Source organism: Carya illinoinensis, chromosome 11 (genome assembly GCF_018687715.1).
Source record: "Carya illinoinensis cultivar Pawnee chromosome 11, C.illinoinensisPawnee_v1, whole genome shotgun sequence".
Taxonomy (NCBI): domain Eukaryota; kingdom Viridiplantae; phylum Streptophyta; class Magnoliopsida; order Fagales; family Juglandaceae; genus Carya; species Carya illinoinensis.
The window spans coordinates 43,089,377-43,107,072 of NC_056762.1; the positions used below are offsets into that span (position 1 = coordinate 43,089,377).

The 17,696-nt window shown below is 38.0% G+C and overlaps 2 protein-coding genes and 1 long non-coding RNA gene across 4 annotated transcripts; 1 reads left to right on the plus strand and 2 right to left on the minus strand.

Annotated features, from left to right (window-relative positions):
• Positions 1-1,575: 1,575 nt before the first annotated feature.
• LOC122282532 (protein FAR1-RELATED SEQUENCE 5-like) lies at positions 1,576-4,411 on the minus strand. The gene is made up of 3 exons (XM_043094469.1): positions 2,102-4,411; positions 1,926-2,015; positions 1,576-1,653 (listed from the first exon to the last, which is right to left on the minus strand). Exons 1-3 carry the CDS (start codon positions 4,409-4,411, stop codon positions 1,576-1,578), a joined length of 2,478 nt encoding a protein of 825 aa, XP_042950403.1.
• Positions 4,412-8,129: 3,718 nt separating this feature from the next.
• Positions 8,130-10,075, minus strand: LOC122280346. The gene is made up of 2 exons (XR_006229886.1): positions 9,856-10,075; positions 8,130-9,173 (listed from the first exon to the last, which is right to left on the minus strand). It is a non-coding gene; the product is annotated as an uncharacterized LOC122280346 (long non-coding RNA).
• Positions 10,076-11,302: 1,227 nt separating this feature from the next.
• Positions 11,303-17,609, plus strand: LOC122281354 (microtubule-associated protein TORTIFOLIA1-like). 2 transcript variants are annotated; one of them, XM_043092765.1, is made up of 7 exons: positions 11,303-12,466; positions 13,270-13,461; positions 14,080-14,182; positions 14,278-14,298; positions 14,401-14,996; positions 15,440-16,327; positions 17,236-17,609. In XM_043092765.1, exons 1-7 carry the CDS (start codon positions 11,768-11,770, stop codon positions 17,428-17,430), a joined length of 2,694 nt encoding a protein of 897 aa, XP_042948699.1. In that variant the 5' UTR covers positions 11,303-11,767; the 3' UTR covers positions 17,431-17,609. The 2 variants fall into 2 exon arrangements, with proteins under 2 accessions (XP_042948699.1, XP_042948698.1); XM_043092764.1 differs by having other exon boundaries at positions 14,278-14,996.
• The last annotated feature ends 87 nt before the right edge of the window (positions 17,610-17,696 follow it).

Below are 17,696 nucleotides of genomic sequence, written 5' to 3' on the forward strand. Positions count from 1 at the left end.
TGGTGAATAAAATTATCGTGATATATATATTGATGATGTATGGCTTATAAATCATCAATGGCTTATAACCGAACTCTCTATTGGGTTCAGTACTATATGTTAAATTTTATAACAAAAAGTCTTTAGATGCTTTGCTTTGACTGAGACTGGTCCACTATTATAGATCCTGCCACCATGTTTGCCATGAACTCTTTATTGGTGGTTCTTCTAGTCAACTCTAATCAATGTCAACATTTTGTGTGAAAATCCTAGATTTTTATTCAAGTTGGAGTTTTTGAGGATGGAATATACATACCCAAGCTGGGTTCTTGGGGTGGGGATTATTTGAGAAGTGCCTTGTTAACTTTTATTGGGGCTGGAATATATAGATGCTACTTGTTCCCCACTGCATCTCCATCACAAGCACCCAAATTACTTTTACCACTGAATCAAAACTGTTGCCATGAGAATGATGGAAAATTTGATCTTTACCACATTCAATCTCCCTTCCAAGCATATCCCACTTCCTCCTCTTATACAAAATATATGTGTACACGTAGGTGTGAGATCTGAAAGTGGGTGAGATCTGAGAGTGGGTTCTCTGTCTTTTATCTCTATGTATAGTCCTAGTCCTAGACTATTGTAATGGTGGATAAAGCTGCTCCATTTTTTTATTGTCCTTCACAATTAATGTTTTTGGATAGTGGATTTCATGTGGCAATTGATTGAGCCATATTGAAAATTTGTCTTGTAGCGCTCGCTATTTTTTTTTTTCTTTTTGTGTCTTTATGCATGCATTTGCACACTGCAATTTCTTGAGTTTGTGAAGTTTTTTTTACCTCTAGGCTATCACCTGCATGTCCATAATTTTTCCAAGTTGTCCTAAACAAAAAATTTTAAATCAAACCAAAATTTTGTGAGGCGAAAATAAAGGTTCTATCTTCTTCTTTTCTAGGTTTTGTATCCTTGCATGATGCAAAAATCTCTTTGTTCAATTCACAATTATATTGTTGATAACAGGTTAACAAGATGGGCATAAAAATCAAGGTCACAATGGCAGAATCTAGTAGTGAGTAAAATTTGTTTCATCTGAATACTATGTGAAAACCTGTGCAGATACCCATGCAACTTTAAAAAATAAAGAGCTTATCCAATTGAATTATCAATGCAGGTGCTACTTGCATTACATGGTAGAATGGGTAAATCATCAATGGCTAACTTTCGCATCAAGCAAGAGCTAACCAACCTTTAGCTTATGCAGCCTTCGGAGATATGGATGCAGATCCATTGTCCAAGTCCAACATATATAATAAATAACTCATGACTGAATGCACTGTGCTTGATTACCTGACTCTATAATCAATAACTTGCATCGGAAGGAGGAAAAGCTTCAAAAAAGAATGGAAGAAATTGTGAAGAGGGAGTTGGAAGTCCACAACAAAGAAGTTGAAATTGGAAGACAAGAAGCATACATCCAGCGTGATATTACCATATCAATAACCATGTATTTCATACAATCAAAAAGAAGCCCCACTTAATGGGAACTTTGTACATTGTATGTTAGAAAAATGAAAATACCCTCAATAGATCTCAAAATCATAAACCAAAATCCCCAAGATTTGGCTGTGCTCCATCCTCATTATCCGGTTGTGTTCCATCCACCCCAAGATGCATCTATGAAGATAATAACACAAAGTTTACTAGTTATAAACTAGAGATGAAACAAAATCAAGTTAAGGATTTGAAGTAGAGATGAAACAAAATGGAATAATTAAGTATACTTTCTTGAGTTGCAATCATTGGTTCGCCAAACTGGGTTCCACTAGGGCAAAAAACCTCGGGGATGTTTCCACATGGCTAATACCAAAAAAATAGATGAAGTAACCTGATTACTTTCAAATAAAAATAAAAATGAAATATAATTTAAATATGAAGAGTTTGTATACCTGAATGGGAACACCCTCTTGTGTCCCAACCAATGCTTCGCCAAACAAATTCCTACACGTGTTAACAACTTCGGTATCTCCTCCACGTGGCTACAAAAAAAAAAAAAAAACCATTTCACATTAAAAAAAAAAAACAATGAAACAAAATCTAGCAAAAAAAGTTAAGGATTAATTACTTGTCTATGTTTTCCCTTTTGTTTGGCCGTTCTCATCTTGGCCTTGCACACTTTCTCCATTATAGAAGCTCTCCTCAAAGATGGTGGTCTACCTTTACCTCTCACAACAAGGGGACTAATTACTTTCTTTGAACTTGTACCTATAGTTGTATCTACAGTTGGAACTACAATATTGGAACAATTTTGGATTGGCGGCTTGTTGCTGAGATAGACCTCGTTCATTGCATACAACTTGTCAATCATATCCTGAGCATACTCATCACATGAAGCTGCATTACTTGCGACGTCACCACATATCTTCATTATACGTGAGAATCTACTCACGTCTGGCCTCGGATCAACTACATCATAATTGCTACTTATCAGAGTGTATTTTCTTTTTATGTCCTTTCTCCATCGGTCCAATATGTACTTCTTAGGCAGCGAACGAACTCGGTTAGCCTTCAAAGTTGCAAATACATGTCTACACAATATACCTCTCATCTCAAACAATCCGCATGAACATTTCACCTCACACTCAACTTCATTAAAGTACACAGAATGGGTAACCTGTTTGATGAAACCATCAAGGCGGACATCATCTTCTACATGATACGTTGCAATTACACCATCCTTTTGTTGTAAAATTGGAAGACAACCAAGTATCCCCATTACTTCTTGCTGAACTTCTCTAAATTTAGAGTTTGTGTACAACTCCTGAAATATCTCCTCGAATGGAGAGACAGATACGAGTGGGATTCTGAAGTTGAATGAGTGAAAATCTGCCCCATTTTCATTCTCAATCTTCTTCCTCAATGCATTATCGAACTGATCGACAAACTCTTTTAAATTTGTCTTAGCATGAACGTATCCATCAAAAAAAGCATTCATACTCTCACTTCGTTGGGTTGTACTCATTCCAGCCCAGAAAATTTTTTTAAGGAATACCGGTACCCAATAAGTACGTTCTGTGTATAATGATTGCAACCAGGCATTCTCCTGCAAGTTGTATGTCATATTTAACACATCCCAACATTTCTCAAACTCCTCAATGGTCTGTGAGTCATACACACACTTGAGCAAATGACTTTTCAACCCGGTTTTGTATGCATTGTGGGAACCCAACTTCTCAGGTACTTTTTTTAATATGTGCCACAAGCAAAATCTATGTCGGCTATTTGGAAAGACAACAGCAATGGCATTTTTCATTGCTCTATCTTGATCTGTGATAATAGCATTCGGGGCATTACCATCCATACAATTCAACCAAGTCTCAAACAACCATGTAAACGTTTCAGTATCTTCACTAGAAATCAATCCTGCCCCCAAAAGGATTGATTGGCCATGATGGTTTACACCCACAAACGGTGCAAAGGGCATCCCATACCTATTTGTCAAATACGTGGTGTCGAAAGTGACGACATCGCCAAAATATTTGTAGGCTGCCCTACTCCGTGCGTCTGCCCAAAAAACATTCCTCAACCTGCCATCATCGTCCAAATCCAAAGAATAAAAAAACCCATCATGCTTGTATTGCATCCTAGCAAAATAATCACGAAAAGCTCCAGCGCCACCTTTCCCAACTCGAATGTGACGTGCCTTATCAATGTAATTACGACAGTCTTTTTCTAAGAATGGCAAATTTTCATACCCACCCGCTCCTTGCACAAGAGAGGCAAAACTCTTATTCATTCGGATCCCGGCCTGATCATTTGTATCTAAGACTCTCTTCACAGACTCGCTCACTTCTCTATTGCAGCGAAAGAACCTTGATTTCTGTGGACTTAGGCCATGGTTGTGCTCATTGTGTACACTCAACACTTTCACCATCCCATCAACAAACGTAGCATTTATCTTTGCCTTACATTCTGTTTTTGATGTCGGACGTGGCCTCGAAACATTTGACGTCCGGTTCCGTGCCTTCCCTCCACGGGCACAACCGAGTGTGATATATCTAAGAGTCCCATCCTTATACCTCTTACTACTTTGTATACTTATTCCGAAACCACATTGTTTTCCATATTTCTTATAATAAGAATGTAATTCTTCTTCTGATGTAAACATCATCCCCAACTTGGGCTCCTCAATGCTATCATCTGCCTCAGTATGCACTGTATTCTGTGTTCCGGACTCATCGTCATCTTTGACTTCAACAGCATCAGGAACAGTGGGCGTAGACAAACTTTCAACCTCGCTAGAGTCAGGTGTGACACTTTGAATTTCTTTCACATTGCTTGAACTTGCAAAGTGTGAACCAATAGAAGGATTAACTGATGAGTGAAATGGGGGCAGTAGATTTTCCTGCAGTTTACACCCACAAGATAAATCCATGTTGATTAAAAACATGGTGAAAAATAACCGCACTACTTATGGAATAAAATTATCACCTGAGTAGTCCATATAAATGAGTCCATGTAATTTTTAAGGCAGTTTTGATCCAAGCAGGGAACAATAATTCTTCTAGTTACCCTTCATGATTTCAATACAAAAAAAGGTTGAAGTGAGAAAAAATCTCTAGAGTTGAGAAACTGATGAAGATCAACATAGATTAGAGTAAGATAATATCTTAGATGTGAAAAGTCATATGTCTCTATATATTAAAAATTTCGAGTCATGCCCTATAACCACTCCGACACGCCCACCTTCTTGTGGTCATGTTGCTCCCAAGTATTTTTATTACTTAATGAAAGAAGTGAAGAAATTCTATAATTTTTATGATGACGTAAAATGAGGTGCATGATGAGTTGCACATTAGTGAGTAAGCTCCATTGAGCCACGTAAGGAAATTTTTAGAAAGAGAAAGTACATGAAAAGATCAATAAATCCAAAAAGTCATTACTAGTTTCTCTTTTATTGAATAATCTATCCTCTGTATCTTGTATTCTATTCATCCACAAAATAAGCTCATTGCCATACATATTTCTTTATGTGAGTTTTTCTTCCCCTCATTTAAGCGCCTAGATTGACTAAATTTATTAGAAGAGAAAAGATGCATGACCATAATTCAATAAACATAATTTAGTAGTCATTGGCTACAAGGATATACTTTTTTTTTTTTAGAAGTGCATCTGCTATATAAATAAATTCCATGGGACCAAACCATGGATGTTTTATTAAAAACTTTTTCACCTACTCATCAAGGAAAAAAGGAAGGCAATGATAGAGAAAACCTTTGCTTAAACAAGAAATGACCGGAATGAGGCACCTAAAAGCAAGATGAAACCAGTTATGTCCAAAATAGACAGCATCTACCCGCGTCCTAAAATCAAGCTTTGGACTTCAGCTAATTAACATTCACCTAAAATGTTGTTTATCACCTTGTCTTTTTAATTATAAAAAAAATGTGGTTTATCACCTTAACCTGCTTGTAAAATTTTAAGCTGTAGTTATAACCTTTACGCTTGCACCCACCCCAATTGGGAGATAGACAAAAACATATATATATATATATAGAGAGAGAGAGAGAGAGAGAGAGAGAGAGAGAGAGAGAGAGAGAGAGAGAGAGAGAGCTCTGTTTCATTGTATTCCCATGATGTACATGGGCTATGTATAGTTTGCTTGAACCCAACCACTATCACTGCTTTTGCTCACTACAGGTATTCCCATCATCGTCAAAATCACCGATCCTTTTCACCTTTACTGAACTCTTTGGGCTTAACAGGATACTTCCCAGAGAAGTAATAGCAACTTTATGAAAATAAAATTTGGGGAAAATGAACCCACTTACCACAGATGATGCCGACTGCTGGTGGATGAGGTGAAGTGTTCAAAGCTGCCAAAGATAACGCCAATGCAGACTACTGGTGGAGGTAGATTCAAAAAATCTGATGAAGGTGGGGTTGGTGGCGGAGGAGTGCAGCACAGCCCATCCAATGAACGGGTAGTGGAGAAAAAACAAACTTGAATGGGTTTCGAAAAGGGATTGCAAAAATCAGTATTTTGGAGATAAAAGGGAGTGAAGGAGACGAATGTGAATAGAAAGGAAATGAAGTTTTTCTACAGGTAGGAAACTATGAACAAGTTTATGAATTTGCTTTTCCAGTTCAGTTTGCACGACGCGGGTAATTGTTTCTTTTCTTTTTTTTGTTTTTTATTTTAAGTTATACTTGACGTGGCAAAGTTACTTATTCGTGCACATTTCCTACGCAAACTTTCCTGTCCGTAGAATCACCCATTTAGTTTAAAATCATTTTCATATTCAATTCATATTATTTCATTAAATGGATGTCTTATATATTAGTATTGGTGCACGATTTGGTATGCAAACTCGCTTGTAAAAAGAATTTTCCTTCTACATATGACTAAATTGTGATGAGAAATATGAGATGGAGACTAAAAACAAAACAAAAAACCATGCTCCAAAGTTGTTATTTATTGGCTTAAATAGTTGATAAATGTGAAGTTTGAGAGAAAGGTATATCGAACCTAAGTCACACATTGCCATATAGGGTTGGGCGGAGCCCTATCGCCACCTCTGCACCCCAAATACTTATATACATAGAACCATACATTACAAAAAAAAAAAAAAAAAGAGAGAGATAGAGAGAGAGAAAAAATTTCTAGTAATAATTTTTAAAAAAATGAAAGCTGAAAATGTCTTTTTTTTTTTTGTTTTGTTTTTGGGAAGGGGGGGGGGGGGAGGGCGTTGGGGTTTGGTTAAATTAACCCTAAATCTCACTCTACCCTCATCCTCTGCTATGGCTCCTCCTCTTTGAGTACACAGGTTTATTTTTTACTAGTTTAGATTTTTGTAGACTTTGTGTGAATTTATATTTTGTTGTGTTTTCTCTTTTGTTCTTTTGTTTGATTTTTTATTTTTATTTTTTTCAAAAGCGTAGGGCTATGCAAAGGGGGTCCCGCCCCTACAATATGCCCCCGCATCCTGATGTTAGATTGCAGGGGTACCAACCCCAACCCCGACACCCCCGCCCCCCCCATGCAGGAGCAGGTGAGGGGAGGGATCAACCCCACGCCGGGGGTGCAGGTAGCACCCCTACTGCCATGGTAATACAACACTGTTATTTGGTTTTTCTTTAACCATTTGACTCTGGTACCAAAAGTTCCTGCATCATCCCTTCCAACTTCCAACTTGCTCACCATTTTACACTAATAATAGGAAAAACAAAGGTAAAAAGGTATTTCCATTTGCAGAAATGATAGGCGAGAGTTGGCAGTTACAAACTGGTCGTGCATGTTCAATTTTTTGAGTTTGACCATGACCACAACCAACAATAGATAGTATTTCTTTCACCTTCTAATGAACAGTCCTTGCCAAGAGTACAATGGCACCTTTTGCGTTCAGCAAAACTGAAGGAATTAAACACATTTCCTTGCCAACCTCACATTTTTCATCTGCTTTTCGTTGTTATGAGAGTCTGAACTTATCCACCGCCTACTTTAGATATATTGGCGCAGTTGGCTTACCAAATTCTGAGCTAGTTTCTTCTTTCATTTACTTCTTTTACCCAGCCGGTTTAATGAGAACCGAGAACTTGAATGCTCCCAAAAATTGAAAAAAAAAAATAAAGAATTTAATTTCTTTACATGGTATGTAGAATGAACTTCGATCATATCATTCCTGTGACAGTTTTAGAACCGCAATAGAATGCCACAAACAGAAACACATGGCAGAAGAAATCATCTAAACGTCCTCCCCTAATAGAAAGTACTCAAGTTGCTTCACCCAAGTGGGTAGCATCTTCTTCTTTTGCCTTGAAGACATGGAAAGAAAATAACAGCTTACTGAAAATGGACATGAAAGCACTTATACCTTCTTCTGAGCCTCACCTCATCATATGATAGTGATAGGGTGGGGAGACCTCGTGTTAATTTTGAAAGCCATAATATACTTGGTAGTTAACAACTTAACATGAAGCAGCACTATCTGCCCCAGTTGAATCCTGATCATAATCCATGTTCACAACCCAAGTATACAGTAAACATTTAAATGGAGACCAAGTGGTTAGAAAAAGGTATAGTGGTTAGCAAATTAAACGCTTTTACTGCAAGCACATGAATATGATGACCACGTCACCCTCCTATTCTCCAATCAGGGAAAATCTGCTGATCTTTTATTTAAGATGAAGAACATAAGTTAAAGAGTTCATGTGAATCACCAGGTAAAAATGCAAAACCAAATGACTTAGACTCAAAACTTCCCCACCAAGATGAGACCCAAACCCACCTCTCTTCATCCACAAGCCTCCTTCACACAAACCAAACAAAACGTGTGTCAATCCAGCACCAAGGCCATGAAGGTCCCTGAAGAAATGAAGGCACAGAATCCTGTAGAAATAGGTGCTCGAGGCACCATCGGAGATCCAGACCATGGCCTCTTCTAGTAGTCATTCCAGACCCACTTTTGGATCTGACATAGCAACGCAAAAGAAGAAAAAGGAACGCAGCATGCTCATACCAAGTATATGTTCTACAGTGGAAATTTCGGACAACAATCAACCAGTTGGAAGTTCTGGTTTCAGTTACAAGAACCTTAAATGAGATCTGAAGAAGTTGCTAGCTTAGATAACACTCTCAGATAGCTTTGAGAATCCCAGCTTCTTGAGACGATTTGTTATGGGGCTAGCCCATGCTCTATCCCGGTTCCCACATTTTATATCCACAATTTCAACTATCTTAGATGCTTTCTTGTCAGTTTTTCCCCTACTAGGAGTTCTATCAAGAGTAATACTATCAGAGATGAGCATTGGTATTCGATGGGTATTTCTAGTGTAGCCGTTTGTTTTCCTGGTAATATCAATGCTTCTATGATCAATGTAGTTGCTGCTTGGCTCGTCAGATGATTTTTTTGGCTGTAGTCTTTTAGGAGTTGTAGCACCATAGGGAACTGAAACAGGTACTAACTGACGTTTGGTCCGGGAAGATAAGGGCATCTGAGGTGCAGATTTAATGGAATCCAGTTCCCTCGCCATCAGGGAACTAATAGATCCCATGGTACCAACCTTGATGGATCCTCCACCACCCTTAATAGTTTCTAACGTGTGAACCATGTTTACTATAGTCTCAAACAAAGGTCTAAGCAGATATCTTTTAGCAGGGAAGTTCTATATCTGCAACACTTGCCAAGAAATATAGCCTGCCAATAAGATCACCACAACATATATAGATGTCAATGGTATGAAATAAATTTGAATTTCTTTGTATCAAAGTAGTTACCAATACATTTTTTAGCAGTTTCCGAATATAATTTACAGTCAGGGTAGCAATAGATTGAAGCATAAGCAGATCTCAATTCAACTAGAAAGCTGCAAACTTTAAGGCAACACACATACACACCCAAAAAAAAAATAAAAAAAAGAGTTCATACCAAATTCTGCTAATCAAACCTGATTGAGGAAGTGGTTTAGAGATTAAGAGTTCATGTGTACACTATATCTATAGATAAATCAACTACAAGCAGAATGTTGAGCAAATCCAATCAAAATGCTGGTCAATGGGAGAGAAGGAAAACCTCTACCTACTTTAACCGTAATAATTAAATGGCAGTGAACACAGCACAGCCCGCAGCCATTGATATCAAAGCAAGAAAACTCAAGATACCATATAATTCTACTTCCTATGGTAAATGTAATAACCCAATAACGGCGATTTAAGTCTAGATCAAACAAGATAAATTTCGGTGTTTTTAGCATTACATCTCACAAAACTGCCTCGAATAGTTTGAAACCACCTCGAATTATCAGTACCCACAACCAGAAATGGTAAGAGCAAACCATGAAACACTTTCCAGATCAAAAGGCATGAGATTTGAAGCCTACCCACCAAGCAAAGGGTCATAAAGTTTGAGCTCCAGGCGCGCTTGAAGATGACAAATTGAAACTGCCTGACTCGGCAAAGAGACAAACCCCCAATTCTTGGATCTTAAAATTTTGTTGCAAATTATCGCCTTCAAGAAGATTCCTAAATCCAATTTTAATCCAACTTTATACAAACTTTGTTGTCTTATTTGGAGTGTCGCAAACCGGTCAGCCCAGTGGGCCTCATCATCTGACACTTAACTATTGTATTTTCGGCCTTTTTCAATTTTTAATCAATCATATTTTGCCATGTAATATCGAGGCAGTTTCGCTTCAGTTCAACAAAACACATCGTTAAAAGTTATTAAAAAGTGTTGTCATGACTTTTTATTTTTATTTTATTTTTAGAAATATTTGATATCTCTCAACAAAAGTGAAAATCACATGTATTAAGTTAAAAAAGTCTGTATTTCCTTAGTAAAATGAAAAATTTTGAATGATGAATTAAAATTAATTTCTTTAATAATTACAAAGACATGCGAAGAGAAGCGTTACTGTTAAAATTTTATAAAAGTAAATTTACAAATTGATTTAATTTATATGATATGTTAAATTTATTTTATAATATGATGTATTATATTAAATTATATTAATTTATGAATTTATTTTATAAAATGACTAAAATATTTTTTTTATTCAACAAATTAATTTTAATTGATCATGATTTTGCACTCATTTTCTCAGAAGACGCCCTTTGAAAGTGGGCTTATCACCCAAGGCCTGCACATTTGAACTTGATATTGGGCCGAATTGTTATTGGTCCTTAGAAAGCCCATAGGATTTTCTAAAAATACTGAATTCGATCAGTGTATTGTGTGTGGCGCCAGAGACGAGAGGAAAGAACTCGTGAGAAAGCGTGACTACGTTGGTCTCCATGTCCATGTCATGGGAAAAGAATGCATGCACCACTACTGTTTGCTTTAAATGTAACATTTATATATATATACACATTATAATATTAGTATTATCTCCGCTCACAATAATAATAATAGTAATAATTAAAAAAAATACAAATCGTTTTCACTCTAATGTAATGAAATATTATAATGATAAGCAAATTAAATTGATTTAATAAAATTATTTACTTGCAAATAAATGCAGAAGATATATTATTTATTTACGCTAAATATTAAGAAAATACGAGTTCTTAATCTTATTAAAATTCTTAATTTTAAAATTATGAAATACCGACTCGTATCAATTAGACTATCACGATTTTAACTTTAAAGATTTATTTGTGAGAAAGATAAGCAAATTGAAAATAATTTTAATCTAATATATAAATTAATAAAAATGTCGGTGCATTATGAGGAAGGAGACATGGAGACCACATCTATAAAATATATAAAAAAATATTAATAATTTAGAATTTGTCAAATAATAAACGAACACAAATACCAATCAGATGCTCCTTTTTGAATCGAACTCCAGATTATCCAATCGTCAATGAAAATAAATGTCCTCTCTCTGTCTTCATTATCTATCTCCCTTCCTCCCTCGTATTGAGAATGTTCTTTTCTCTGCAAAGGATTCAAGAGTCAAGATCACTGTGATTCCTGCCCTCCACCTTGTCCCCACACCTCTCCTCCTCCGTTTTCACTCTGAAATCCCAGATCTCTCTCTCTCTCTCTCTCTCTCTTCCCATTTTTCAAATCCTCGGAAAAACACCCTCCCCACCTCTTTTGCTGTATTTTATACCAATTCACCCAAACTCTCGCATCTTTCTCAACCTTTTCTTCCAACCCAACCCACACTCGCCCATCAATGTAATCATATGTATGAATAGCTCTCATTTCACTCCAAACTGAAAATAATTGCGGACCAAACTCCATTTCCTTTACCTTTACAACTCTCTGCAGGCACCACTCTTAACATGAGTTCCCAAGATCCCAAGTCTTCTTCAAAGCCCCTCAAATCCCCCAATCTGTCCCAGCCCTCGAGATCTTCCTCCCTCTCTTCCCACCTGGCCATGGTGGAGCTTAAGCAGAAGATACTTACCTCTCTTTCCAAGCTCTCCGACCGGGACACCCATCAAATTGCCATGGATGACCTCCAGTCCACCATACATTCCCTCTCACCCGACGCTCTCCCCATGCTCCTTAACTCCCTCTACGACGCCGTTTCCTCCGACCCCAAGCCCTCCGCCCGCAAGGACTCCCTCCGCCTCCTCGCCCTCACCTGCTCCTCCCACCCCGACGCTGCCTCCGCCCACCTCACCAAGATCATCGCCCACGTCGTAAAGCGCCTCAAGGACAACGACTCCGCCGTCCGGGACGCCTGTCGCGACGCCATTGGCTCCCTCTCGGCTCTCTACCTCAAGAACGCTGGTGTTAACGGCAACGACAGTGTGGTGGGCCTCTTCGTCAGGCCCTTGTTCGAGGCCATGGGGGAGCAGAACAAAGGGGTCCAATCCGGTGCAGCCATGTGCGTGGCCAAGATGGTGGAGTGCGCTTCCGAGCCACCCCCCATCTCCGCGTTCCAGAAGCTTTGCCCCAGGGTCTGCCGCTTGCTTAACAATCCCAATTTCTTGTCCAAGGCCTCGCTCTTGTCCGTCGTCGTCAGCCTGTCTCAGGTTTTGCCTTGCTTGCATGCCGCATTTTCTCTTTGTTAGATTCTTTATTTACGTACTATGTACGTTACGGGAATCCGTAGGCGAATAGAGAGACTTGGGATAATTTTAATTGAAATCTGGTGCGTTTTGTGATTCTGGTTGAAATTTGTGATGATTTCGTGGGTGAATGTGGTTGAAATGGGTTGAGTGTATGTTTCATTCGTTAGGAAAAATGTGGGAATTGAAACCACCGTAGTTTACAACTAGTGGAACATAATTTGGATAATAATTTGTTGACAAAGTAACAATGCGGCAGATGATTTGCAATGTACAACCGGGAGAGGATTCTATACCTGATTGTTGAAAGAATACGATATATGGGCAAAGAAAATAATTCGATTCCGTCCCTTAGACTTTCTATTGTTTGGAGCCCAATGTACCTAAGTTCATTTTCTACTGAGCTGAAAGAGAAATATTGGACTGAATGGGGCCTATGTTACTAAATATAAACGAGGCCAAGGGGAAAATTAAAAATTTGTTCTATTTATTATTATTATTTTTTTTAGCCCCCACCAACTAAGCTGTGGGTGGTACGTTCCTCATTTACTCTCTTTTTCCCATGTTTCCATTTTTCTTGTGTTAGTTATGCCTATATGTGAGTTTTCCTTCCACAAGCTGTTGTCCCCAACATCAATTTGTAAAAATCTTGCCTGTTTAATGCCTATGCAATTAAGTACATACGGTGCTGAAGAAAGTATGAACCAGATTTTGTGTGTTAAAAAGGAGCAAGCTTAGGAATTCTCAGGTGGTGTGAGTTTGTACAGGTGGGAGCAATTGCACCTCAAAGCTTGGAGAATTTGCTCCAAAGTATTCATGAATGCCTTGGTAATACAGATTGGGCAACACGTAAGGCAGCGGCTGAAGCGTTGAGTGCATTGGCATTGCATTCAAGTAATTTGGTTTCGAATAAAGCTGCTTCTACCTTGACGGCACTTGAGTCTTGCCGTTTTGACAAGGTAGCTTTCTGATCAATATTTGGACTTCCTCTTTTAGTCTTTTCCGGTAGCCTGCAGTTGTCCTATCTGTAGCTCTTTTTTTGGAGGTCAAAAGGTCTAATAATCTTTTTGTTTTTTACATTTCAATTGATCAACATATTTTTGCCTTTGGCATTGCTACCCAATCTTTCTTCAGTGGGCTTCTATAATTAAATAGCTCATATACAATTTACTTATCAATGCTTAATGTTTCTCATTGAGACTTTTTTGTCAATTTATACTTAATTGGAAAATTAGGGACAGGAGAGAGAGGATGAAGATGTTATTTAAGCTTATGGAATAATTTACAACACACACACACACACACACACACACACACTCATTTACCAATATAGTGAACTGCAATGATCTGTGCTTGTCTGGACACTCAACACATGTTACTATCCTCATATTTTTCATTCCTCTCCTTTATCCCTAGTTTATAGGGAGATGAAAATCTTCCTAAAGATTTGAAAGCAGTATTTTCCTGGATGAAGGAACTGCTGAAATTGTAGAAGTGTAGAAGTGAAAAACCATACGAGGTTTGAATCTAAAAATTTTCATAATTGGTTGGTAAATGTAAGATTAATTGGTTTACAGATAAAACCTGTTAGAGATAGCATGACAGAGGCATTGCAATTATGGAAAAAAATTTCTGGCAAAGGAGGAGATGGATCTCCAGATGGCAAGACACCCTCTCGTGGTAGGCATGCCCCTACTGTTTTGTTCTTCTAAATGATAATTAAATTATGCATTGTTTCTCTCACTAGTTGGTTTTCATTGTGCATGATATTTCAGATGGTGAAACTCCTGAACTAGGTAAATTGTCTGACAAAAATGGTCTGCAAAATCTAAATCCCAGTGAAAGGGGATCAGAGCAAGCAGCTAAGAATTTATCTAATGGTTCTTCCCCTTCTTCAGATTCTGTTTCTAAAGCCAGAGGTGGTAGCATTTCAGAAAAAGCAGTTGTAATATTGAAGAAGAAAGCACCTGCCCTTACTGACAAGGACCTAAACCCAGAATTCTTCCAGAAACTTGAAACAAGGGGTTCTGGTGAATTGCCTGTAGAAGTAGTTGTTCCTCGTAGATATGTCAGTTCTTCGAATGCAAACAACGAGGAAGAACCAGATCCAAATGATACCGAATTAAGGGGAAGATCAAATCGCATTGAAAATACCCAATCTGATGATTTTCATGGATCTTCCAACAGCAAATTCCGTAATATAGAGAGAGTCAGTGCTTCTGCCTATTCTAAACAACGAGGTCATGATGAAATTGCACGTGATAAGTGGCCTGAAGAGAGGGTAAATGGAAAAGAGCCTAGAATGAGAGCATTTGATGGCGATGACAGGATTGATACTAATCAGAGGGAGTCATCTGGCAATCGTGTGGGTTTCTCCAAAACTGATGCTCAATCTGAAGGATCCTTCATCAATAACAAAGGAAGTTGGTTGGCAATCCAGAGGCAGCTATTGCAGCTGGAGAGACAACAAGCTCATCTGATGAACATGCTTCAGGTATAACCAATTTAAGCATCAATAAAATAGTTACCATACATAATTTTCTAAGAGCATTGGCAATGGTTTTTTTATCTTCATATGTAAAATTACATGTTTTGAAGATTGATTTTGAATATGAAGAAAAATTCCTACATTGGATTATGTATTTTTTGATCAAATAATAATAAAATAATAAAGAGAGAGAAGAGAAAAAAGAAAAGAGAGAAAAAGAGAGAAAAGAGAGAGTTGGGAGACGAGAGAAAAAACAATAAAATAATATTTGAAGAAGGAAAAGGACATCTTCAAACATGAATAACGATTGCTCATAGTTATTTAAAATTATGAAGATAAATAAACCAATGTAGATGAAATTGTGGCAAGTTTATTCAAATTTGACTTCAAAAATGAAGATGAATAAACCATTGCTAGTGCTCTAAATGATTTGTAACTTCACCTTGTAGGGTTTCATGGGTGGCTCTCATGATAGCATGGTAACTTTAGAGAATAGAGTAAGGGGTCTTGAGCGAGTTGTTGAAGACATGGCACAGGACTTGTCAATATTCTCTGGTAGAAGAGGTGGTAATTTTGCAATGGGATTTGAGGGATCTTCTAATAGGCCTCTGGGAAAGTATAGTGGTTTCCCCGAGTATTCTAGTGCCAAATTTGGAAGGGGTGGTGATGGGCGAATTCCATTTGGAGAAAGAATTCCCCAGTCTGATGGAATGACTTTGAGCATGAGAGGAAGGGGCCCTCCTTGGAGATCTGACATGTCTGAGGCCTGGGATTTTCCTGCATCCAGTGCTTCCAGAAATGGGCAGATTGGCTCAAGGAGAGCTCTTGGTGGCAGTAGTATGGATGGTAGGTCACCAAAATCGGAACATGAGAGTGATCAGGGTGGTACCAGGAGAGCTTGGGACAAAGGAACTGGACCTGTTAGGCTTGGTGAGGGGCCTTCTGCAAGAAGTGTTTGGCAGGCCTCGAAGGATGAAGCTACACTGGAAGCGATTCGGGTAGCTGGGGAGGACAGTGGAACTTCTCAGACGGCAAGAGTAGCTATCCCTGAAATGACTGCAGAAGCTTTGGGGGATGATAGTGTTGGCCATGACCGGGATCCAGTGTGGACTTCTTGGAGTAACGCAATGGATGCTCTTCAAGTGGGTGATGTGGATTCTGCCTATGCTGATGTTTTGTCTACAGGGGATTCTTACTTGCTTGTAAAGCTAATGGACAGATCAGGTCCTGTGCTTGACCAACTCTCGAACGAAGTAGCAAGTGAGATCTTGCTTGCTGTTGCACAATTTTTACCGGAGCAGAACCTTTTTGACTTATGTTTATCTTGGATTCATCAGGTATGTTTTTCTTAGATCTTTACGTATTGAAGCTGCTCAATGTGGGAAATTTGTGTTTTCTATTCTTATTCCTTGACTTGCTAGGTTTCATCAATTTTTTATTTTGGCAACGTATCATCTAATGTGGTACTTTAGGTTCTGGGGGAAAATTCTGACCAAGTAAAATTTCCCCCATGCCTATCTAGCTATAAGTTGTAGTTTGAATGCAAATTATAGGGTTGTAATTAGTGAATTCCTTGAGACGAAATTTGACAGTACCCAATATTATTGAACTTATCAAAATATTAACATTTTTAGTGTTTTTTTTTTTATTTAACCTTATTTTTAGCTTTAGGGAACCTTAATACTTCGTGGTTTCTTACCATTTATATAGCTGATGGAAGAAGATAGAACCTTAAGTAGGTGGAAGAAACACAAATTTATTTATTCTAACCCCAGCTCTATTCTTCACCTTTTAACAATGTTTATTATGTTGAATTTTAGGCCATTAGAATCTGAATCTTTTACTTAATCAATAACTTGTGGTTTTGCAATAACTGTCAAAGTAGAATCCCCAAAATGCTTCACGTTGTAATTCAACATAGTGCATTTTTGCAATATTGTTAGAGTCACAAATATGGCTCGATCAGACTGTTAATAATTACTCAAGCTTGTGCCCATGAATATTTTATAGCCTTACTTCCCAAACATATTACCTGCTTAGTTTTCTGTTTATCCATAGCTTTACCTCTACTCCAGAGGATTGGGAAGAAAGTATGGTTTTCTACCTCACGGAGTTAGCTAGTGAAACTTCTTATTACTCGATACTCATGCTAACTGTTTCTTTCTAAGCAAAGGGTTTCCTTACTATATATTTTAATTCTTTCCATGTGGCGAGAAATGCCTGATTCATTATGCATTGTGTTCAGTTGGTGGAAATGGTACTGGAAAATGGACCCCATGTTTTGAGTATTCCCATGGATGTGAAGAAGGAGCTTGTGATGAATTTAAATGAAGCTTCTTCAACAATGGATCCACCTGAGGACTGGGAAGGTGCAACGCCTGACCAACTCTTGTTGCAGTTGGCATCAGCCTGGGGAGTTAATCTGCAGCAGCAGAAGTAGTCTCCAGTTAACAGCCTATTGGTAATGGAATACTGTACTAAATATGCAGACTTTTCTTTGGGTATTTCGGTATATATCTCATTTTTTTAGCATAAGTTGAATGGAATTTTGAGTGAATGAACAACACATTTCGATTGCACATTATGCAATAGAGTTATTGATTGAAGTTGGATTTGCAATGGTTTTTCTTAGTAAGTCTTGATTGAATCACACTGGCTTGGTGGTTCACAGCTTCTCTTGGCCTCGGTGTATAAATCTCGAGTAAT